This window comes from Typopeltis vanoorti, chromosome 20 (assembly GCF_054136105.1).
Source record: "Typopeltis vanoorti isolate ZY-2024b chromosome 20, IOZ_Tvanoo_1.0, whole genome shotgun sequence".
NCBI classification, from domain to species: domain Eukaryota; kingdom Metazoa; phylum Arthropoda; class Arachnida; order Uropygi; family Thelyphonidae; genus Typopeltis; species Typopeltis vanoorti.
This window is the reverse complement of record NC_143568.1, coordinates 63,217,179-63,243,916: the sequence shown is the minus strand read 5'-3', so window position 1 is coordinate 63,243,916 and position 26,738 is coordinate 63,217,179. Positions and strand designations below refer to the sequence as shown.

Genomic DNA, 26,738 nt, shown 5'->3' with positions numbered 1-26,738 from the left:
TTGTTTTTTACGTAGCCAATGTGCTCCTTTTGACTGATTTCGAGGCTTCTTGAAGTCTGTCTGATGTAACTTGAGCCACATGAGCATGGAATATTATAAACACCAGCATATTTATAGAAAGGATGGTTGTCTTTTGGAGATCTTAGTAGTTTATGAATAGTTTCTGTTGGTTTAAATGTTACTCTTATTTTGTGTGGTTTGAGGAGGCTGGCGAGCTTGTTGGGGATGCCACTTACATACAGAATTGCAATAATTTTTATGTATTGAATATCTTCTTGTTCTCTTTGTGGTGGTTCAGAGAAAAGGATTTTATTGACTAGTCTTCTTGGATAGCTGTTCAAGTACAGATTGTTAGAAATTAATGTTAACTCATCTTAAAGGGTTTCGTTTTCTGTTGTGATGCTAATAGCTCTTTTCTTTAACGTGTGTACAATGCTGAGTTTATGTGAGATGTGGTGAGAGGAGTTTTCAATAGAAGCAGACAGACCCAGATTAAGAAATTCAACTACCTTTATACAATCTACAACAAGTCTAAACCTCTACCGGACAACCAAGTTATTTTAATTTCTCAAACCACATCTTAAAGAAATCTGAAATCACTATTCTCAAGAAAGGTTTGAACTATGCAATAGCTCCTCAACAGATACCTAAAGTGGATTTCATCTGTAGCCTAGACAAAGGAATATCATTATTACCGCCTCACACAGCAAATGATCTAAGACTAAAAAGTTGCATAATACTTTCCTCTCCCTATTCCACAAAACAAAACTTCTCCTCACTATATAGAAGAACCGTTCGTGATTTAAAAAACAACAAAGACATCATAATACTTAAAGCAGATAAAGGAAACAGTACTGTAATATTGAACTCAAAGGACTATGAAGACAAAGTCAACCATCTACTATCAGACTTATCTGTTTACCGTATTTTAATGAAAGATCCAATATTAAAAAACCACTATGATACCAATGAATTATTACACAGCTTATCTAACTGTCCAACAGATCTGATTAAAGAACTGAAATCCATGCATCCTTTAACTCCGAGATTCTGTGGCATTCCAAAAGTTCACAAAGATGGTATTCCTTTATGCCCAATCGTTGATGCAATCAACTCTCCTACCTACTTATTGTTCAAACATCTCTCGAAACTTTTACAACAACACCCACAACTCAGAGAGTTACATCAAGAACTCAGGACATTTCGTGGAAAAGCTAAAAAACATCAACATATCGCATAATGACCTTCTAGCTAGCCTAGATGTCACCTCTCTCTTTACAAACGTTCTTGTAGTGGTGGTCATTGACATCTTAAGTACCTTGTTCCCACAAGATAATGTTGGCTCACTGCCTGAATTCTAACTACTTTTCTTGGAAAAATAAGATCTACCAACAATTAACAGGCTTGGCGATGGGTAACCCACTTTCACCTTCATGTGCTGAACTCTTTATGGAAGACCTCGAAAACAAAATCCTATCCCAAATTATTCCCAAACCTAAAATTTGGTATAGATATGTGGACGATATCTTCATCGTTTGGAACAACAATGATGACCTATATGACTTTCTCAAAAAGATCAACTCCTTCCGTCATATGATTAAATTTACTCTGGAACTTGAAAGAGACAAACAACTACTGTTTTTGGACATCTTAATCAAAAAACAAATTGATGGCAGTATAAATCTATCAGTTTAGGAAACCGACTAATACGGGACGCTACCTACATTTCAGCTCCTCTCACCACATCTCACATAAACTCAGCATTGTACACATGTTAAAGAAAAGAGCTATTAGCATCACAACAGACAACGAGACCGAATAATATAATCACGTAAACACAAGAAAGATATTTAATTAACCAAATACTTTGGTCTGGAAATAGCAGACCATCTTCAGTGGCACTACAAGAACAGTTTAAAAAAAAAAAAATACAAGGTTTAATGCTAACAATAGATCATTTAAAAATATAACAAGCCGTGTGATGTTATATCATTAAGTATTAAAGGGAATATATTTAAGCAGAGACATGATTGAAATAAAGATATTAATTAATAATATTAAATAACATAAAATTAATATGAATTAATGAGTTATCCTGATTAGACTTTCCCAGATTTTTGATATAGATGTACAGTCATTCCGATTCAGGTTAGGACGATGGAGTAAGGCCTCTATGCTTTCTTTGAATAAATGTTCAAATTTAAAATGGGATCTATGTAAGAGGCGAGTTTTTGACCAAAGAATGTTGTGGTTAGTTTCAATCCCGTGCTGAGCCACTCCAAATTTTTCAGGTTTGTTGTGATGAATGGGTAGCCCACTTTCAAACCTTGTATTTTTTTTTTTAAACCGTTCTTGTAGTGCCACTGAAGATGGTCTTCTATTTCCAGACCGAAATATTTGGTTAATTAAATATCTTTATTGTGTTTACATGATTATATTATTCAGTCTTTATGTCACAAGTATCCTTAAAACGTCAGACAACGAGACCCTTCAAGATGAGTTAACATTAATTTCTAACAATCTGTACTTGAACGGCTATCCAAGAAGACTAGTCAATAAAATCCTTTTCTCTGAATCACCACAAAGAGAACAAGAAGATATTCAGTATATAAAAACTATTGCAATTCTGTATGTAAGTGGCATCTCCAACAAGCTCGCCAGCCTCCTCAAACCACACAAAATAAGAGTAACATTTAAACCAACAGAAACTATTCATAAACTACTAAGATCTCCAAAAGACAACCATCCTTTCTATAAATATGCTGGTGTTTATAATATTCCATGCTCATGTGGCTCAAGTTACATCAGACAGACTTCAAGAAGCCTCGAAATCAGGCAAAAGGAGCACATTGATTACGTAAAAAACAACAGACAGGATATTTCTGGACTATCGTCTCATTTCTCTACAACTAACCATGTCATTGAATGGAACAAAAGCTGTTCCCCTTACATAGAGGAAAACTACCATTCAAGAATTTTCAAAGAAGCAGCCACAGTCGCTTGTTCTACTGTTAACTTTAACAGAAATCAAGGTTTAATACTCCCAGAGATATGGAAAACACTAATTAGATCTCTAAAAATACAAGAAATGAACTTCAACACAAACTACAGGAAGTTCTTTAGCAGCAGCTAGTTAATCTTGTACACGTGATACGTGTTTCACTCACATTCAATGCTATTTTATTGGTAATTATTCTTGTCAGTTTTACAGTTACTCATAATTGTGAGATTGTTTTAAGACTATATGTCAGTGCCCTGAAGATGCCAACAGTTAAAAGTGTGGTGAAACTAGTTGGTAGAGTTAATAAATTTTATCAATACTTGATCTGTAAACCAAATATTATTATATTAATGCTATTTGATGTCCTGTTCTGTGGTCCACTTTCACTTTGTCCGAGGTCTGAACTGGGTAAATTTTTAATAAATGCTGACCAAACTTGATTTAAAATCAAACCCTGATTTTTGTTGCATTGCATAGGAATTTTAATCATATTTGCTGCCTCTTTCATTTTTCTTGTGAAACAGTTTTTATCAATGTAGGGCATGTTTGTTCTGTCCCAGAGTACATCATGACAGTAGAAGCCGTGTAAAATGCCAAGCCAGACTTATGTTCTCTCTTTTTTTGCATATCCTTTTGATGTTCGCTCATGTGGATTTCTCCCCATCTGGCCTAAGTAGCAGATGCCACAGGAACAGTGAATATTATAAACCTCTGGTTTTTTCATTGGGTGATGTGGAGGTTTTGGAGATTTTAATATTTTTTCAAGTGACAAGAAAGTCACTTTTATGTTGTACTTGTAGAGAAGTTTGGCTAATTTATCTGTTACATTTTCAATGTAAGAAAGGGTGACTGCATTCTTGAAGTCTTGTTTATTTAAGTTTCTTGTAGGTGCTGTATTGAGAATTTTCTTAATTGTCTTAGTTTTGAGTTTTGAAACCATTCAGTTGTAGGATCTGTGTTAAGTATTGTATTTCTTCTTTCCGCTTTTCTTTTGTACTGGGGATGCTGTATGCTTTATCCCTTAAGGTTTTTATGAGGCCTATTTTTTGCTTGGGGTGGTGGTGTTGAGGTAGCATGAAGGAATCTTCCTGTGCTTGTTGGCATTTCTATAAATGGAGAACGATAATCTGTTTTTTCTTTCATTTATTTCTATAAGATGTCTAGGAAAGGAAGTTTTTTATGGGTTCACCTCTCTCACCAGTTCTAGCAAACCTCTATATGGAAAATTTTGAAACTAATGCTCTATAAAACTGGCACATCAAACCAAATGCAGTCAGTTCCTAGAACTGACTGCATTTAAAGACTATCTTAATAACTTACATCCTAACGTAAAATTTACTCTGGAACTAGAAGAAAATAAAAAACTTACTTTCCTCGGACAGAGTGAAAGTGAACCACAGAACACGACATCAAATAACATTGTTTCCAGCTAACAGTCATTAACGGTTGTATAGATCTGTTATTCGATTTTTTAATGAACTTTTTTGATGTTCATAATACCAACAAGTGAACTTGTTTTTTCATATTTCTTATAGTTTGTGCTTTAAACTGTTAGTTCTCTTTACCCCTGAAGATGTTAGTCTGACGACTAATGAATCTTGTCGGGTTTGTTTTTTAGTACTTCTTTAGTTTTAAAAAACAGTATTTTTTAATAAACGTGATCACAAAACTGTAATAATTCAATTGAAGGTTTTTTTTTTTTTAATTCAAACTTTTGAAATGGTGAGACTGTTGGTGAACAGTGGGTGGGTTTTCTGTAAACCGAGGTTGCAAAAGAGCCATCATGTTGCTATGTAATCAAAGTATATTGGAACAGCAGACTGTTGGTGATTTCTTTTTTTTTTTTTTTAACATGAATTGGATCTTGGAATGTTGGTTGTTTAGATATGGTCGAAATGTATTGAGTCATTGAGCCATGTTGCAAGCGAATAATACATCATCTTTATACCATGTCCAAACAGCAGTTTTTGGTATTGAGATGGGCAGGGCATTTTCCTCGAAGATCTCCATAAAATGGTTAGCCACGTTTGGAGCTCTTGGCTATCAGATTTGTGTGTAGAATTTTCCTTGCCGAATGAAAAAATCCTGAGTTCATGATGAATTGAAACAAGGCTCAGATGGGAGGAAATTCATTTGAATAAGGTCCAAGATTTGTGTTTAAAGGGGAAGACACATCAAAGCTCACTATCCATCATTCTGATGATGTTATTGCAATGGATGGCAAGGTTTTACAGTGAGCAGATTTTTTTGTCTGGAGATGTGTTGCCAGTATAGTGGGAGAGAACCTTGGCTAATTTGTGGATGGATAAATAGTTCCATCCACAATTGGGCATAATGAGACATTTTGTTTATGGATTTTGAGTTGTTGTTGGAGATGTTTGTGTGGGGGTGGGATAGACTCTGGATTGTGTGGATTTAAGTTGTTGGTAATTTCTACAGGTGAAAGGGTGACATTCATATCATATGAGCATACTGATTTGAACAGTTACATACATTAACATGTCTTTCAGATCTTCAAAGCTTTAATACAGACTATATTAAATTTTCTGATTTCTGAATATATTTGTCTTCAAGTAAATATCTAGTTTAGACTGTCCATAAATTTAACTTCTAAGTTTCTCTGCAACTATTTTTATCTTACCTAAGTCAATGCTTTGTCAAATCTTAAGAAATTTCTATTCAATTCCCATATTCAGATTTATTTTCCCTTTTATTGAACTGGTGACCCAGTGTTTTCATCTAATAATTTAGAATTTGACCTTCTGACCTGGACTTTCAAATTATATGGTTTAACCACTGTATGGTTTTATATATCTATATTTGAGCACCTCACTGCCCTTTTAGCATTTAGATTTCTAATAGTTTATTTTCCCAATTCTAAAATGTACTCATGACTGTATTCCTCCCAGATATTTTCTCTCACTGTTCTGTTGCTACTTATCTCATTTTTTTTTTTTTTTCAGAGTAATAATTCAGAATCTTTTTATATCACTTTTGTCATCTCTGATTCCTTTTGTAATATTCTTTCCTTCATTTTTTCCCACAGTATTTTCTTTTGTTCTTCCAGTAACTTTTGTTTAGCTACTTTGACACAAGTTTTTTTTTTTTTTCTCCTTTCCATTTTATAAGGACTGCTGACTTGCTTGCTTAAGAACCCTAAGTATATGTTTCTTCTTTTCCAGAACTGACTGTTTCGTGCCTTGAATCCACTATCATTTCAGTTCACTATATTTGGATTTTATCTTCCACTCTAAGGTGTACTTTCAAACTCCTTTACACTTTCAATAATGTTTGTATATTTGAGTCTATAGGTTCACTTCAGAAGCTGTTCAACTTCTTGAGTGCATATTTTCTTTTCAATGAGATATTTGTTTTTATCCTGCTGAACACTAAGTGGTGGGCAATCAGTGTCCACTGTCATATCCCATTTCATTTTGCTTGTTTCATATTCTAGTTCTCCTTTTCGTCATCCACTATTGTTCTTACATTGCATGTAGCAATTGCAAAATTAGTTTTCTTGAATTTGTTTTCCTACCAAACTTGGTTCTCCAGGGAATTTTAAGGCTGAACAATGTTAGATACTGTGGGCTTATTCATGAATGTTGCATCTTCATTTAATGAAGAAAATGGAGGGGGGTTTGATCCTCTTAACTCTTGATGATGAATTGATATTGGAGACGATTAGCAGTAGACCAACTAACTAGATGGTCTTCTGCTAATCAGCTAATAGTAAGTTTTACTCTCTTAGTTTTTCTCTTAGCTGAGTTAACGTCAGCATATTATTTGATTGTGCTGTGTCCCCATTTGAAGATGTGAACTGCCATCATTTGATATTATTACATTTGCGTTCCAAAAGGATAAAAAATCTGCCTCTATTTCTACCCAGCCTATGCTCTTCTATCTCACGATATATATCTCAGTCACCAAGTAAGCTCTACACTCATCTGTTTGCTCTAAGTTCCAGCAGATGCTTCTGGAAGCTTCCCCATTACATCTCAGAATCTTCCTTAGTATTGACTTGTCTTGCTTAGGAGGCACCGCTGGTAGAATACACTACTGCCGGCATAGCCCAGTACATCCTCCAATCATTCAAGTCCCATCACTACAGTATTAGGGTGAGGAAGAGAATGCAAATTAAGAAGCTGCAAGATAAGGGGGGGGGGGGAATCTATTTAGAAAGGAGCCTATGAGACAAATAATTATTTGGATTAGACACTTGGCAACAGTGTCTTGTGTGTATGCTATTCTTCTTCTTTCACTGTTTAGCCTAGTTGCTTATAGTGCCATTTTTTTTTTTTTAAATAACAAAACCTGTGGTGCAATCATAATTAAAAGAAACACGTGTATTAACCACAGTGAAAATTATTTAATTGTAAATATTTCATCCTAAGTATCTTAGGACATCGTCAGTACAGTAGTTTAAAACAATAATAGGAATAACATACAGTTAGGGTGCATGATTACAATAGAATCTCATTAAACATGTGTAACGTGTTACAGAAGTTAAAAAAAAAAAAAAAAAATTATTTAACACAATTTTGTATGACAATTTCCCATACTTCAGGAATAGTAAGAACGTCGTTATGGTTTAAGTTTGGTCTGTGTAGTAGGGCTGCAGAACTTTCTTTGTATAAACGTTCATGTTTATATAAAGATCTATGTAAAAGTTTAGACTTTTCCCAATGGATCCTATGGTTTGGATTTTCAATTCCGTGTTGAGAGAGGCCAGATTTCTGCGGTTTAAAAACATGAATGTGGTCTTGATGTTCTGAGATGTGTTTCTGAACAGACCTACCTGTCTGTCCAAAGTAAGACAATTTGCATGAGCATGGAATCTCATAAACCCCAGGCAATATCAAAGGTGAGAGTTTGTCCTTAGAAGGTAACAAGTTGCAAATTTGGTTGATAGGTTTGTAAGTAGTGGCAAAATTGTATTTCTTCATAATTTTAGAAAGACGTTTGGAGATGCCTTTGACGTAAGGTATGGAAATCTATGGACTTCTTCCTGTCTGGTTTGATGTGTGGAGAAGTGACTGATGATTTTTTGAGTTGTTTTAGGATTATATCCATTTAGGATGGCTGTATTTTTGATTACTTCTAATTCCTGGTTTAAAGATTCTTCAGAGGAGCAGAATTTGTGTGCTCTGGAGACTAGTGATTTAATAATGCCAGATTTCTGAGATGGATGATGAGCAGAAGAATTGTGAATGTAGCGACCTGAGAATGTAGGCTTGCAAAAGACAGATGTGGCGATGGAACCGTCTTCTTTTCTTTGGATGTGTAAATCCATAAAGGAGATAACCTGTTGAGATTCTTTTTCTAACGTAAAGTTGATGCGATGATGAAGAAGGTTAATTTTATCTAGAAACAGTTGTAATTCATGTTCAGAATGATCCCAGACTGCAAATACGTCATCGACATATTACAACTGTTTCTAGATAAAATTAACCTTCTTCATCATCGCATCAACTTTACGTTAGAAAAAGAATCTCCACAGGGTATCTCCTTTTTGGATTTACACATCCAAAGAAAAGAAGACGGTTCTATCGCCACGTCTGTCTTTCGCAAGCCTACATTCTCAGGTCACTACATTCACAATTCTTCCACTCATCATCCATCTCAGAAATCTGGCATTATTAAATCACTAGTTTCCAGAGCACACAAATTCTGCTCCTCTGAAGAATCTTTAAACCAGGAATTAGAAGTTATCAAAAATACAGCCATCCTAAATGGATATAATCCCAAAACAACTCAAAAAATCATCAGTCACTTCTGCATACATCAAACCAGACAGGAAGAAGTGCATAGGATTCCCATACCTTACGTTAAAGGCATCTCAGAACGTCTTTCTAAAATTATGAAGAAATGCAATTTTGCCACTACTTACAAACCTATCAACCAAATTTACAACTTATTACCTTCTCCTAAGGACAAATTCTCACCCTTGATGTTACCTGGTGTTTATGAGATTCCATGCTCATGCAAATTATCTTACTTTGGACAGACATGTAGGTCTGTTCAGAAACGCATCTCGGAACATCAAGACCATATTCGTCTTCTTAAACTGCAGAAATCTGGCCTCTCTCAACACGGAATTGAAAATCCAAACCATAGGATCCATTGGGAAAAGTCTAAACTTTACATAGATCTTTATATAAACATGAACGTTTATACACTGAATCCCTACTACACAGACCAAACTTAAACTGTAACGACATTCTTACTATTCCTAAAGTATGGGAAATTGTCATACAAAATTGTGTTAAATAATTTTTTTTTTTTTTTTTTTTTTTTTTTTTTTAACTTCTGTAACACGTTACACACGTTTAATGAGATTCTATTGTAATCATGCTCCCTAACTATATGTTATTCCTATTATTGTTTTAAACTACTGTACTGATGATGTTCTAAGATACTTAGGATGAAATATTTACAATTAAATAATTTTCACTATGGTTAAGTTTCTTTTAATTATAGTGCCATTTTTCTAAAGACCATCCTGTCATATTTTATTTCTCCTTCTGCTTCATGCTGATGTTATCTTATTCTTTACTTTCTTTGCCCATCTGTTATCTTGCTTTCTTTTAATATGATTTTTCAATTCCTTTCTTTTTTGGATCCATTAATTATAGTGTGCACTACAAATTTTATAACTGTGCACTACTGTGGACTACAATGTTTTTAAAATTTATTTTAGTTTCTTTTAATTATATATATATATATATATATATATATATGAACTAGATATGACATATATATAAATTTTATACTGTATAGGTTGGTTGGTAAATGAACTTCATTACATGATATGAGACCACAACCCTGCTTATTGTCTTTTGAAAATAAAAGCAAGGCTGTATGAGTTATTCAACAAAAAAAAGAAATAAGCAGACCACTAAATTATCTGTATATAAAATGGTAGAAGCTGAATCCTTTAAAACTAATTATCTGTTGACACATATATAAATTAATTCAAATTGTAAATGATACTGAAAGTTAATTTTCAGTAGTGTTAAAAATTTTATTTGCATCTATTGTTTTATAACTTTTTTTTATTTTATTTTAATAGGACATGGCACAGTTGCTTATTGAAAGACCCACCATTATTAGCTGTATTTTACCAATGGATAGCAGTTCTTCTAATAGTGGTTCCAGCAGTAATGCATTTCTAATAGCTGTATCTGATATTTTCTTAAATTATCTTCTGAAAGCTAAAGAACCTACAAAGGAAGTTTATGCATGGGTAAGAAATTAGATGAGCAGTGCCTTCTAATTAGAAATGTATTTTTTTACTTAAAAAATACTCAGAGAAAATTATGGAAACATGTTTTCTTTCTACCCGAATAAAAAGTGTATTTCCAAATGATATATGTTTATTAAAAATTAGCTTTATTTATTTTTATGCAGAGTTAGTGCATATTGTATTGTTGTAATTTCAGGTTGAAGTTTATATAAATTATGAGTAGTAATGTATAGTCACTAGTACATAAAATGCTGCTCACCACCTTCCTTTTGACTTCCAAAATGTTCTTAGTATTTATCATACAAAGAATTTTGCCACTCTCAACTTCTGTTATTGTAAAGAGAAGTTCCTGCTTTTCAGATATATGTATGTATATATTTTTAGTTTTATGAAAAAATTGAATGACTAGAACCAAGATTTAAGTAAAAAGGTTTTAATATAAACACACTACTAGTTTCGGCCTGTAACAGCCTTCTTCAGGTGACATTATAAAAGAAAAAACACTAAACATTGAGGGTTAAAAGACTATGAACAACATAGACAGTCTTTATACATAATTAGCATGAAAACGTTGTAGTTGTATTTGAAGCTGTTCTTTCGTTTGTTGCATTGTTGGGAGAGTGTGTGCTTGCTGCATCACGTGAATGCCAGTACATGATTACAGCTGAACGACTGTCTGGGAGGTTGTAGCTTAAGTTGTTATTTAGATGAACAGGATTGAAGATGATTTCTCTAGATTCCACAATTTTTCTCTCTATTTCGTCACTGCAACGGAAGATATTAGTAGATTTTTCCCAGCAGACTTTGTGACTTTGGTTATCATCATTAGGATTAGCCGAGAAAAGGATATGACTTGATAATGCACTCGCTCGCTGTCTCTTGTAATTAATGTCTCTCATGTGTTCTTCCATACGCATTTCGACAGATTTGTCTGTCTGCCCAAAATAAGGAATATCGCAATCACATAATATTTTATATACACCAGGGTATTTGAGTTGATGATGACAAGGTTTTGGGTGGCTAATTAAGGAACAGATCTTTGGAAGTGGAGTGAACAAGGTTCTGATATTGTATTTTCTTAGAACTTTTGCTAATTTATGTGAAACAGTACTTATGTAAGGAATAGATATATTGCCTTTGAATCTATTTGTTTCTTCTGAGTGATGTCTAGGAGGATTAAGAAGGAATTTGTCAATGATTTTTTTCGAATATCCATTAACTTCGAAAGAAGTTTTCAGATGGTTTATTTCTGTAAGCAGTTCATTTGGGTCATCAAGAAGAGAACGGGCTCTATGTCCCAAGGTGGAAATTATTATTATTATTATTATTATTATTATTACCACGGGCTACTCCAGGAGTCCTTAGACTCATCGAGGGAGGCCCTAAACATCATGTTCGCACAGCTGTTCAACATTCTCACAGTATCTATCATACCTTGCCTTGAACTCGCTCACTGTCATAGCACCCACAACAGACTCTGGCAGCTTATTCCACTCATTTACCACTCTAAAAGTAAAGAACCCAGCTCTAACACCCCTGCTAACCACGCTCTTGCCCAGCTTCCATGGGTGTCCCCTAGTTCTCCCACCACCAGTCCTGATCTCAAAAATATCATTATTCCAAGCTTATGAGGAGGGAATTGATGGGACTGACTGTGCAGATATCTGTTGGTATGTGTGGGCTTTCTGTATATCGATATTTTTAGTTTACCAGAAGAGCGAGTCAGTTTGACATCAAGAAAAGGAAAGGAATTATCCGTTTCAAGCTCGGCAGTAAACTTAATACTTTGATGTCGGCTATTGAGATGTTCGAGGAAAACCATAAGGGATTCATGTCCATGGCTCCAAACAATGAAGACATCATCCACATAACGTTTCCAAACTTTAGGTGTTAAAATAAAATAAAATAACCATAGCTGAAATACTGGAAGAATCTCTAGATAATGAAAGTTGGCATACCTTTAATACATACTGTGAATCTTAAGCAGCCAGAATACAATATAATAACAAAGTAAATCTTATAAGTAAATTTGAAACATTAAAGAGATTACAAAATAATAGGAACTCAAAACCACACATCAATATTGACAAAGTCGTTATCAAAAAATCCTCCTATATACTTTCAGAAAAAAGCATCTTTAGTAAAGGTCTAAACTTTATTCCTTCCCCAAAATTAATACCAAAGAAGACACTACTTACAAAAATAGAAAAAGCTGCTTCTTTTCTCCCTCCACAAGATGCAAACCTTCTACGTATTGAATCAATCTTTATTATCAATAACGCGAAACCACCTGCAGACAACATTACTTCAACTGAATGCAAAGCTATTAAAAGTTTAAAAAACAACAGAGATATAATCATCCTCCCTACGGATAAAGGAAATGCAACAGTCATCCTGAACTCTGAAGATTACCAGAATAAAATGATTGAATTACTACATAATGATACCTACTCAATACTTGAGAGAGATCCAACTCGTGAACTTCAAAATCGTACAAACAACTTATTAAAAACAACAACTGAATTATCCCGAAACGTTCGTTTATCTCTACGCTCTCTTCATCCGTTAATTCCTCGCATATATGGTGTTCCTAAAATCCATAAAGAGAACACCCCATTACGCCCAATTGTAGAAGGTATCGATTCTCCTACATACAATCTTTCAAAATATCTTGCCAAATACCTCAAAAGTTTTTCAGGGAAGTCACCATCCTTTATCAAGAACACTACAGAATTTGTTACATACATCAAGGATATTACAGTTGATGAAAATGACATCATGGCTAGCTTTGACATGACTTCTTTGTTCACTAATGTCCCAACAGATGAAGTCCTAACATTACTCAAGGACAAGTTATCCAAAAAAATGTTAACCTTGCTTACACATTGCACCAGGTCCGGTTACTTCAAATTTCAAGATAATATATACAAACGAAATCATGGACTGGCTATGGGTAATCCTTTATCTCCTGTTCTTGCAAATATTTACTTAGAAGATTTTGAAACCAAGGCTATCTCTTCCTTTATGTTAACACCTAAAGTTTGGAAACGTTATGTGGATGATGTCTTCATTGTTTGGAGCCATGGACATGAATCCCTTATGGTTTTCCTCGAACATCTCAATAGCCGACATCAAAGTATTAAGTTTACTGCCGAGCTTGAAATGGATAATTCCTTGCCTTTTCTTGATGTCAAACTGACTCGCTCTTCTGGTAAACTAAAAATATCGATATATAGAAAGCCCACATATACCAACAGATATCTGCACAGTCAGTCCCATCATTTCCCTCATAAGCTTGGAATAATTTCCACCTTGGGACATAGAGCCCGTTCTCTTCTTGATGACCCAAATGAACTGCTTACTGAAATAAACCATCTGAAAACTTCTTTCGAAGTTAATGGATATTCCAAAAAAATCATTGACAAATTCCTTCTTAATCCTCCTAGCCATCACTCAGAAGAAACAAATAGATTCAAAGGCAATATATCTATTCCTTACATAAGTACTGTTTCACATAAATTAGCAAAAGTTCTAAGAAAATACAATATCAGAACCTTGTTCACTCCACTTCCAAAGATCTGTTCCTTAATTAGCCACCCAAAACCTTGTCATCATCAACTCAAATACCCTGGTGTATATAAAATATTATGTGATTGCGATATTCCTTATTTTGGGCAGACAGACAAATCTGTCGAAATGCGTATGGAAGAACACATGAGAGACATTAATTACAAGAGACAGCGAGCGAGTGCATTATCAAGTCATATCCTTTTCTCGGCTAATCCTAATGATGATAACCAAAGTCACAAAGTCTGCTGGGAAAAATCTACTAATATCTTCCGTTGCAGTGACGAAATAGAGAGAAAAATTGTGGAATCTAGAGAAATCATCTTCAATCCTGTTCATCTAAATAACAACTTAAGCTACAACCTCCCAGATAGTCGTTCAGCTGTAATCATGTACTGGCATTCACGTGATGCAGCAAGCACGCACTCTCCCAACAATGCAACAAACAAAAGAACAGCTTCAAATACAACTACAACGTTTTCATGCTAATTATGTATAAAGACTGTCTATGTTGTTCATAGTCTTTTAACCCTCAATGTTTAGTGTTTTTTCTTTTATAATGTCACCTGAAGAAGGCTGTTACAGGCCGAAACTAGTAGTGTGTTTATATTAAAACCTTTTTACTTAAATCTCGGTTCTAGTTCATTCAATTTTTTCATAAAACTATGTATGTTAACCAAGTCAATGATCATTCTGTTATATATATATATATATATATATATATATATACACCAAATAATTTTTATGGTTATCTCATCCACAAGAAGTTATTCAATCTATAATATGTTAGCACTGCAAGGAGATGGGCAGAAAAGTGAGGAGAAAGAAGAAATTGTTAACACTGAATTTGAAGATCTCTAAATTGTATTCTTTAGGAAATACATAAGCCAGCATTAAGAAGGAATGAATGAAGATGAAACATTTGTTCTCTGAGTTTGAGCATATTGAATATGTTTCAATACATTTAGAAGAGAGTGTGAGGAATTATGAGAGATGAATTGCATTGCCCAGTGTGAGACCACTGTGAAAAGGGGTGGAATGAATCAATGACATAGATCATTAATCAACCTAATTGCTCTGTACTGAGTCAAGTAATTTTAGGAATCTCCTAGGGGATACCATTCTAAATGTGAGAAAAGTTTTGTTGGACAAATTTGTGGGTTTATATAAAGTTAATAGCTGTTTAGAAGTAAAATAATGCCTTGAGTGAAAGAGTAAACATTTTTTTCAGTGCTGAAAAGGTTATATTTGTAATATGCTAAGAAAGAGAGAGGGAGATTCAATGTTAGAATAATCTAATGAAGAGAAATCTTCTTGTCTAGATATTTCATTGTTCTCAAAAGTAAAACTGAAAGGAAATGGTTCTTTTTTTCTTTTTTTTTTTTTTTTTTTTTGCAAGAAATAAAATAGGAGCATGTTTTACTGTCTTGTAATTAATACGGTTATCAGAAAATCTTTGAAGTATGATTTAGAGATAGAAGTTGGGATTGTAGAAGTTGACATTTTGAAATTTGTTTTGATTTATGAAGTGCAATACTTGCCAGATGAGAAAGTGGTGTGCAATTTATTGTCAGCAATGTATTCCGGTCAACTAAATGAAATAATATCCTTGTGAAACGCCAGCATTAGTAGCAGAGTTTGAGGATAGAGATCCATCCCCATTCATATGTAATGTGCATCCAGACAAGAAAGCTGGCAACTCAGTTACAGAAGTCAGAAGACAGACCATATTCATTTAGAGATATCAAGAGAAACTGCTTGAGACACTATGTTTAGTTTATTCCACCATTAAATAAACTAAACATGTACTGGCAACGCAAAAACCTTTCTACATGTTTGAGAAGAAATCTTCATAAAGATATACAAAAAGCACAGCAATTTGTAAGTGGATATTGAAATTGGCATGGCAGCCAAGCAGGTTAGCTTTCTTAAAAAGAATCCAAGATGCTAATACCATACTAAAATGTGTCAAAATGAAAAACAAGTTTCATTCTGCTAAGGCCCAGTGTATTTACATTCCATACATTCAGGATACATCTGAAAAGATATCCAATACACATAATAAATATCAGCTTTTCACGACATTTAAACCATATATCAGATTATCAGTCCTCATCTCCCTAAGGACAAACTCCTCTCCATTATCACATCCAGGAATATATGAAAAGGTCCTATACTGTGACCTGACTTACTATGGACAGACAGGAAGATCTGTTGACATCCACTTCAAAGAACATTAAAAAAAATACATTCAGCACCATTGTTATGACAAATCAGGACTAGCAGACCATACCTTAGATACACCTTCATACAAGATCAAATGATAAACATGCTACACAGAAGTTCATTACAAATCAGGGAATGTGTTTTTTTTGGAATCAGCAGCAGCTTTAAACACATTCCCCAAACCTCAACAAGTATGGCTGTATCAATTTACCAAAAATCTGGGAGACAGTCATTTTAAGATCAAATTAATACTTGTTAACTCTCTCTCTTTATCCAACAATAGATGGATAAATCTATTAGGACTTTAGTTCCTTGCATTGTCTGTTACAATTTTAAAATCTTCCCGCTGTTAACTAATTGTTGCTCTTCATGTACTGTGAAAACTGTTTATGCTTTGAAAATGCTGGGTATAATACCAGCAAATAAGTAAATAAATATTAATCATTTTCTTAGTATTCTTGTGTTGTGAATTAATAACATTAAATAACCTTAAGAACAAGAACAGTCACATATGTAGAGAAAATGGCAGTGGTAAACTCTGTGGCAGTCTTCTGTAATTACTGCTGACAGGAGGGTAGGATGGTGTACCAAAATGGGTGTTGGATTACATCATCAGTTCTACTGCAGTGCACTGACTTCTGTAGAACACGATAAGCTTCCAGAAATAATTTGTGATTTTGAAATAGAATATATGCAGTGACTACACATTTATTATGGTTTCTACTGTAGTTACCATGAGCAGCTTCCAGAAACAGATTCTGGAATCTGCTCATGTTGTACAGAACCTGATGCATTGTCCTATCTTCCCATCAATAATCAAGGAGGATCACTGTAGAGAGTTCTGTTGTTGCCCTCCATGGTGTGATTATTCTAGTCTTTTCCTGTGTATCTTTAAAGTGCTTTTGATAATGGCATGTAAATATTTAATTAAACAAACAAACAAACAAACAAACTGCCTTTGTATTGTATGGAAATCTGTCTGATATGAAAAGAAGCTGTATTTGCAAGCTAAAGACAACCCAAAAGAATTCTTTCATTATGTTGTAAGTAAAAGAAACAATGAATGTGAAAGAAGAACTGTACTGAATGCATGTGGCATGCTGGTGGAAGATGCAGAAAAAATTGTTCAACTAATGAGTCCCCATTTTGATAAGAGCTATCAACCTGGTGTAACATGAAACTTGCTGTTACTTCTACACCTGATGATGAAACTTGGGTATATGAGGAGGTACTAGAGCTGTTTCATAAACTGAATAAGAATTTGACAGAAGTGGCTGATAGAATATCAGCACAGATTCTAAGAGAGTGTTCAGCTGAACTGACTGTTCCTTTGAATCTCAACACAGGGAAGATCACAAAGGAGTGGAAAGAATATCGTGAGAATAACAGTGAGAGGAGCTCAGGCCAGAAAAGTAATGAGTATTGTGTGGAAAGCTAAATCGGAGCATGAAAAGAAATTGGCCATGCAAGCTAAAGGCAATCCAAAAGAATTTTATCGTTATGCTGCAAACAAAAGAAAGAATGAATGTGAAATAATAACTTTATTGAATGCGGATGATACTCAAGTATCGGAAGCTAATGAGATTGTACAGTTAACGAGTGCTCACTTTGCTAAGATATTTCAATCAGGTGTATATAACACAGTCTACATTGCTACTGCTAGATTGGATGAAGAGTTAAATGTTCATGAAAATGAGGTTGAAGAGCTGTTGCATAACCTGGATAAGAATTTATCTATAGGGACAGATGGAATATCAGCCCATTTGCTAAATGAATGTTCAGCCAAATTTGCTATGCCTCTCACATGTTTATGTAACTTGAGTCTCAGCTCAGGAATGGAAGGAATGTATGATAGTTCCATTGTAGAGGGGTGGTGCAAAAACTGATGTGCCTAACAACTACTGACCCATCAGTATCGCTGGTGTGGTAGTGAAGATTTTAGAGAAGTTGATAAGAACTTGCATACAGAAATGGCTATACAAACATGCTATACTCCACAAGGAGCAGCATGGGTTTACTAACTGAGTTGGATAAAGGGAATGGATACACTATGATAATGTTGGATTTTTCTAAGGCATTTGATAGGATACCACACAAAAGGCTGTTGCATAAACTGGAGAATATGAGATTGGAATATAAACTCTGGACTTGTATCAGGAGATGGTTGACAGATGTCAAAAAAGTAGTATACAGTGGTAACCTTAAATCTGCCAGATTTAAGGTGACCAGTGGTGTACCTCACGGTTCGGTTCTTGGGCCATTATTGTTCAATCCGTATGTTAATGACATCAGGCAGGGTCTAACATCAGATGTGCAATTGTTTGCTAATGATGTAAAGATAGGCAGGGCAATCAGGGATGCTGCTGATATGCAGTGCTTACAAAATGATTTGAATGGACTTGAGGTTGGGCAAACGAGAGCAGACGGTTTAATGTTAGTTAATGTAAAGTTGTGCACTTTAGATGATTAGAGTTCCATTGGTATATTATATTTGCAGGGTTATGCTACAAGAAACTGAGGAAGCAAGGGATCTTGGCTTATTGGTGGATAGGAATTTAAAGTTCAAAGGTCACATATCAAAAGTTGCAAATATAACTCAGAGAATAATTGCAATGCTGAAGTGAACTTTGACATGTAGAGATAGGAAGGCATTTTGCCTCTTTATAAGGCTTTGATAAGACCACACCCAGATTGTTGTGCAGATTTGTTCTCCCGGGTTCCAAGGTGATAAAGAAGCTTTGGAAAGGCTGCAAAGAAGAGTTACAAATATTATATCTGGATTATGGGATTAGATTATGAGCACAGATTGAGAATATGTGGATTGCAGACTCTGGTTAGCAGGAGAAAGAGGGATGATGTGATAGAGGTCTATAAACTTTTGAATGGGTGTTGTGGGATATCATCTGATGAAATTTTTTGTTATATGGAGAGTGGGGAGAGAACACGAGGACTTCCATGAAAGTTGAATTTGTTTGCAGTTGGGGTGGGGGGGGTAAAAGCTGGATTTTCCTCCCAGAGAGCGGTGAGTGAGTGGAATAGTTTTCCTTTAGGGGTAGTGAGTGCATCTAGTGTGAATGAATTTAAGGGAAAGTATGACAGCTGGTTTGGGTGATTTATAGCCTCCCTTGAACTCTCTGGAGGTCTCAAATAATAATAATAATGTATAATAATCCCATTGCATAAGGGCAATGATTGATAGAAAACTGAAATTCAGGGAACATATTGCAAAGGTGGTGAAGGTAACCCGGAGGATTGCTGCAATACTGAGAAGGACACTGACCTGCAGAAATAAGTTGCCATTCCGTTGTATAAGACTGATCAGACCACACTTAAGGCTGTTGTTCTCAAATTTGGTCCCCAGGATTTGAAGGGGATAAATTAACTGTGGGAAAGATACAGAGGCAAATAACAAAAATGGTTTCAGGACTGTACAATATTAGTTATGAGGATTGACTGAGGAAATGTGGACTGCAGAATTCAGTGGATAGAAGAAGGAGAGGTGATATGATCGAGACTTTTAGACTCGTGAGAGGCAGTTACAGGGTTGACACTGGGAAGTTCTTTCACTTGGTGGAACAGCGGGAAGGAGCAATAACAAGGGGCCCAACCCTGGAAGTTACAAAAGGAAGCTGTGAGCAAGAGGGTGAGGAGTGGTTTTTTTTTTTTTGCATGCAAGGTGGTTGAACCGTGGAATGCATTATCTGATGATGGTGATAGCAAGAATGGTCAATGAGTTCAAGGAATGGTATGATAGACTACGTGTTTTCTAGGAAGGTTCCCCCACGATGAGTCTCTTGACTCCATGGAGACCTGAATAACAATAATAATATTCAGTGTTGGCCATTTCGATTTACATGTTCTGTCCAATTTCATTTGTATTTATTTAGGATTTCTTCTATTGATTTCTTTTTTTTTTTTTTTAATAAAAAAACATCCTCATTCCTTTTTTGGTCGAATAACATGTATTTTGCAGTTATTTGTTCATTGCCCAAAATTTTGCTACCATACTATATTCAGATTGAGCGTTCTATTTAGCATGTCCATAATCTGTAAAAATTTGGAAGTTTTTAATTTTATATCTTTTTATCCTTCATATGATACTTCACATCCAAAATAATTAAAAGTATTTATCTGTTCTATTATTTTATTATTAATAACTAATTTACTTCTAACTGGAATTTATCCACAAAATGCCATTCTTTTAGTTCTATCTATGGATATTTTCATTCCAAACTGTTCTACAAAATATTTAAATTATATAGTAAATTGTCTTCCTTATCTGATATTACCTGTACATCTACAAATAATAATGTATTCGTTTTATTATTCCAGGAAATTTCTATACCTGGGTTATTTGGAGTGTATTCCACTGTATTAATATTTTATTAATATAAATATTAAAACATGTTGGAGACAGAGGATATTCCTGTCTTCCTCCTTGGCTTATAGATTGTTTTTCAGAATTTTTTTCATTTATTTTTATTTTGTTGGTTGTAGAAAATATTAGGTATATTACAAAGTCTTCTTACTTTATCAAATCTTTTTACATAATCTATAAACAAAAGGTGTGTTTCTAAATTATATTCTCTTCTTTTCTCTATAACTAGTTTTAACCAGGCTGCTTCCATTTTTACATTCTAATAATCATCATCATAACACTAAATACGGGTATAGACCATATTGGCCTGTTCCGGTCACATTATCCATCCAATATCCCTTTTTGAGGTCTACCCTGCCTTCTCTTTCCAATTGCTTATATTTTAGTATTTGTTTAGGATGTCAGGTGTTGGCCATTCGGTTTACATGTTCAATCCATTTTTGTTTATAGTTGTTTAGTTTTTCTTCTGTTGATTTTATTTTTAGTTCTTTTAAAATGTCTTCATTCCTTTTTTGATCTAATAATGTGTATTTTGCAGTTCTTCTCATAAATCTCGTTTCACTTGTTTTTATTCTTTGTTTATCTTGTTTGTTTATTGCCCAAATTTCACTACCATATAATAATGTGGGCACTGCTAAAGTATTGTATATTTACAAGCATGTTTCTTTTTGAACTACATTTGAGTGTTCTATTTATCAGACCTATAATCTGTAAAAATTTTGAAGTTTTTAATTTTATGTCTTTTTCTCCTTCATATGATATTTCACATCCAAGATAACTGAAAGTATTTTTCTGTTCTATTATTTTATTATTAATAACTATTTTGCTTTTAACTGAAGTTTGTCCACAAAATGGCATTGTTTTATTTTTTTCTATGGAAATTTTCATTCCAAACTGTTCTACTGTAATGTTTAAATTATATATTGCTCTTTGTAAATTGTCTTCCTTATCTGATATTATTACCTGATCATCTGCAAATAATAGCGTATTTATTTTGTTATTCCGGGAAATTTCTATACCTTGATTGTTTAAGGTGTTCCACTGTATTAATATTTCATTAATGTAAATATTATTGAAAAGTGTTGGAGACAGAGGGCATCCCTGTCTTACTCCTTGGTTTATAGATTGTTTTTCAGACAACTTTTCATTTATCTTTATTTCATTATCTTTATATATATTCAATATTGCATGTAGTAAAATATTAGGTATATTTATTCTTTGTAATATATCAAACAGTATATATCTTTTTACTTTGTCCAATGCTTTTTCGTAATCTGTAAACAAAAGATGAGTTTCCAAATTAAATTCTCTTCTTTTTTTTATAAGTAATTTTAAACAGAAAGCTACATCCATTGTAGAGCATCCTTTTCTAAATTCGTTTTGACATTCTAATAACATTTTTACATTCTAATAATATTTTCAGTTTTTCATTAAGTATTCTACTATATGTTTTGATCAGAAACTTTTATTCAGAATGACATAAAAAAAAAAATCATGAACACGGATATCTTCAAGTCTTGATGGTATCCATCCCAACCGAGTTGTGCTCAAAGTTTGTGCTCCAAAATAAACAGCCCTCCTGTATCATCTTGATACAGGAGGGCTATTTTTTGTTAACACTACTTTTTTGTTAACACTACTTTCATCTCCAATGGTTACTCCAGATATTATCTCAAAAATAATAGGCAGCTGTGGCTTTCATTCTTCCTCTTTTTCTTCATTTTTCTTGTCATATTCTTCTCTTTACTTCTCCTGGGTGTTTTTTACTAACCCTTATTACAGACCACCATCCTTGGGATCAAGTGACCTGCTGCTGTGTTGCCATGTGGTACTACCCATTGACATCCAGAAAGGGGGGGATCATGGTAGTCCTGAACTACTTTTGGCAAGATGGGTAGTCCTGAATGCCCAAGCCAGGACCAGTCGGCTAGAGGGTTTTCCTGCAATGGTCAAGGGTGTTGCACTAAGTCTGGGGATGGAGCTCAAGTCTTGCTGTTGTATAGCATCTGGGGTAGCCCTGGCATTCCGCTCCTGAGTTCAATCATTGCTTACCAGTCAGTGGGCATCTGTGTGTGGCTCCATGGTGGGGAGCACTTTTGCCAAACAAAAAATCTCTTGAGTGTGAATTCTTCATCCTCAAATTATGGGCCCTAATAAAGTCCCAATCTAGTACTGATACCGTAGATGCATCATTTGGTAATAGAAGTAATAAACAAAAGACATGATACCAATATAAATATACCAGTTTTTCTGATCATCTATGAAAGAGTTTATTTGAAGGAGTTTAGGACTGGCAGGATTTCCCACAACAGTCAAGATACTATGTTCTAGTGATATCCTTGTGGAAACATCTAGTCAGCAACACTCAGAAAAATTACCAAAGGCAACATCACTGGGTGAGATATCAGTTGCAATGACACCTCAAAAAACAACTCTTCTAGAGGAGTGATATCAGAATGGGATTTCCTTGATATTCCAGGTGAGGACATTTGTTCGGAGCTGAAAGATCAGAGCGACAGACATGAGGAGCATCTGATACATAGGGACAGTAACCTGGTCCAACCACAAACATTATCCTTACTTTCTATACACCTGAGCCTCCACTGTTAAGCTGTCCATCTCTAATCCACTGAGATGCTGTAAATGTTAGAAATATGGGCATGCCCAGATTAACTGTCATAACTCTACCACCTGTGCTCAATGTGGTAGTAAAGAGCATGACAAAATGACATCCCTGAAATATGATGTTTGGTTGTGCTGGATTCCCAGCCACATTGGAATTAAAGGAAATGAGGCTGCAGCTGTAGATCAGCTTATACTTTTTTGATGTGCTGTTTGACAGTCCAGTATACATTTTGAATGATAAATTCTAGGATATGGGTGAAATATTTGTGAAAGCATTTTGAATGATAAAATTTTTTTAGGGGAAAAAAAAAATCCCACATACATACTATGGATAGTTTATAATATCAAAACTCTTTATCCAATGCTAGTCATTATGGCAGGAAGAACTGAAACAAATTGCATGAGTTTAAATCCAAATAAGAATTGGCAGTCTAGTTGATATAAAAACAGAAGCGAGAAAGTTGTTCTTGCTAGGCTCCACATAAGTCACAGTCATCTTATTTCCTCAGGACTGATGACCCATCTATGTGCAAAAAATGCAACATTCTTCTCACCATTTGTCATATCCTGGTAGACTGCCAGTGCTTCACACAAGATAGGAATGAAATTTTTACTTGCAGTGGCTGTGCCATATGTACTCAAGCAGTTTGTGATAATAATGGATATTATTATACATTTTATTTTAATTTTTAAGTTCGTATCTTTTGAACTTCCTTTATTCTATCTCAATATTATTTTTTTTTTGTTTCTCTTATAATCAGTCATACTCTGAGTTGAAATCGTTGCCTGAGCTAGGCTTATCACTTTTAATCCTTTAGTCTACAATTTCATTGTAGACTAAAGGATTAAAATTTCAAGGTCGTAACTATGCTACTTTCACATATGTGGAGCATAGATTCAAGAATTGCCTCTGGCTGGAACCAATTCCTTTGTCTAACTAGCTGACTTTCTCTTACACTGATCTTTAAAAATTTTTTGTATAACCACTGCGCCATTAAAGATCGTGCATAGGAACTGTTTGTATTTCCTATACATGTAAAAGAAATGCTCAATGGAACACGGAATTATCTCTAAAATTCAGCTCTAAATCAAGCAACATTTGAAATTTACTATTAGTTAGTCGTGGTTAACTTTAAAGACGCACAGGTTCTATATTTTTATGAGAAGTGCATTAGTAAGTCGAAATCAGGCAAGTTATTAACAAATAAAACAATTCATTCATACTAAGACATGGTAATTACAACATAAAAGAAAAGGATTTCACACATATCAACTTTTATCTGGTTCTTAATCAATTCTGCCAAGTTAACAATGCAACGCATGTGCCTGATTCTCAAATTAATTAAATCAACACTTCTAGCCTATAGCTTAAAGACAAATTTATACGATCACATATACTTCAGATACATGGTTAGTTTCACACACATTTCAACTCCATTTAACTTAGACCATTAACAGAATTATGCTTAACTTTGCTTCACATTCAATCTCTCCTTCAAACAATAATTCTTAACTCTTAACAATGACCTTTTAACATTAACAAATGCTCATCACTCTGCAGATAACTATTTCACAATAATTTAGAAGTTCAGTTTTCCGACTTTCCGACTTTGGGGGATATCCTTCCTCCATCCTTGGAATGGCTGGACCCGGGAACCTCTTCAAAAGCGACACTGGAACAAGTCAGGAACAGAGAGCAAGCGAGCGAGAGTCTGAGCCTGGAGCAGAGTGCCTGTCTCCTTTTTATTCAATCTTTACGACCTAGTGAGTTCTTCAGATCAAGCTCCCCGAATGTTCTACCAGGGGGTTCCTCCCCCCCCCCCCTCACGAAATTGCTGAGTCATGGGCGGGAAAACCCCGTAACTCGCTGACCTTCGCACCTGGCGATAGCCTCAGGTCTACATCTCTAATCCTGTCTGGGCTATCTCTTTGTTTGTACAATATTGGCGGTCAAATAACTTAGCATTTTTTTCTAATATTTTACCAGATTACATAAAACACTAATGAAAAAATGTTAAACTACAAGCATTTTGTATTGACTTTCTTTTTGAAGTAAAATCGGTATATAAGAAATTTGTACAAAATTCCTGCTATACAAGATTTTATAAGTTGTTATCAAACTTCGATGAATTGCACACCGTTTTTAACTTTTACAAAGAATTAATTTATACAAACACATTTGATTATAAATTCACTTTATATGTGGATACTGTACTGCTTAACTTACTTTTTTTGTATGTAATATATTATGCCCTTATGCCAATAAATCATAAGCCAACCAACCAACAGAAGGTGGTTGGTTGGCTTATGATTTGTTGGTTCTCTTCTTGTGGTTAACATCATATGTGCTATGATTTTTAACTGTTATTCTGTTTTATTTTCTTTTTAATTGTATCTAAGCATTGAAAATGATTATGAAATGTGAGCAAAAATTTGCATTCCTTAAATATTTTATTCTCAGTATAAGTGAACTCTTTTTCACTCTTACCCACAAAAGTTGTAAACTTATAATACATTAGAACTGTGAATGGACTTGAGAGTTTTTTTCCTTTTTCATCATCATCATCATCATCAAATTCCTGCCAAAAATTTCATCATTACTAACTTCCTATCTACAATTTTCCTCCAAATCAGTCTGTTACTTGTCAAGACTCCAACATTATCAGATCTTATATTTCTATCGTCTAAGGCACTTTGTACCATATCAATCCACCTATATCTTGGTCTTCCTCTGGGTCGTTTTGCTGCCAACCTGACAGAGAACACTTGTTTTGCTAATCTTTCTTCGCCCATTCTGTTTAAGTGACCATATCACCTGAGATTAGCTCTGCTAATGCTTTCCTGGATGCTGACAATATCAAGTGCTTTCCTAATATCCTCGTTTTTAATATGATATTGCCATTGATGCCATCTGTTCATGCCTCTAATCTTTCTCAGGACTCTCATATCTGCGGTCTCTAGTCTTTGGTCAAGTGTTTTACTTCTGACCCAGCTCTCAGATCCATAAGTTAAAACTGGTTTGAACACTGTCTTGTATACAGCTAATGTAATTTGGAAACTCGCTGCCTAAAGACCAAACACAGCATTTTCCCACAATAATTTAGACATCTAATAAGTGGAGTGGTTGCCTAAAGATAATTACAAACATACATGCCATTTTTATCATTATCCTTCGATGGTCATTCTTCCTTTTACTTGCTCTACACAATAAAATTCATTCAGATCTTCTATGGTTTGTTCAGTTAACCTCTTCATAATCCAATTTTCTTTTCATAATCTGATTTTGCCTTCCTCACCCTGGCTATTATTTACCTGGCTTGCTCTTTATACTGCTTCTTAGTCTTAATCTCCATTTAACTCCCATGCAATTTATAATTTATTCTCCTAATTAATAAAGAAAGAGCCATATGGCTTCATTTCGGCAACATAAATTATATAGAAATAGTGGATATTAAAGATCCTACATGAATTCAAAGCTGAAGGTATGTAGAAACTATGAAAGTTTCACAGCGGTTGTGTTCTTTTAAGAAGTGCAAGTTAAGGCAACTCCGATGCCAAGGATTGCATTTTCATAAGCTCTCTAGTCAGAATTATGTGAAACTTTCATAATAGTTTCTACATACATTCAGCTTTGAAATCATGTTTTATCTTTAATATCCATTATTTCTATATATTCTCCTAACTCTACTCATGCATTT

At 34.4% G+C, this 26,738-nt stretch overlaps 1 protein-coding gene across 4 annotated transcripts in view; it reads left to right on the top strand.

Moving 5' to 3' along the window:
• The window catches only part of IntS1 (integrator complex subunit 1), a 664,867-nt gene that overhangs the window by 320,978 nt on the left and 317,151 nt on the right, over positions 1–26,738 (top strand). For all 4 annotated transcript variants that reach the window (XM_090410538.1, XM_090410537.1, XM_090410536.1 and 1 more), the window contains exon 27: positions 10,071–10,244. In XM_090410538.1, coding sequence (XP_090266664.1) covers positions 10,071–10,244 — 174 coding nt within the window. The remainder of the gene's footprint in view (positions 1–10,070; positions 10,245–26,738) is intronic.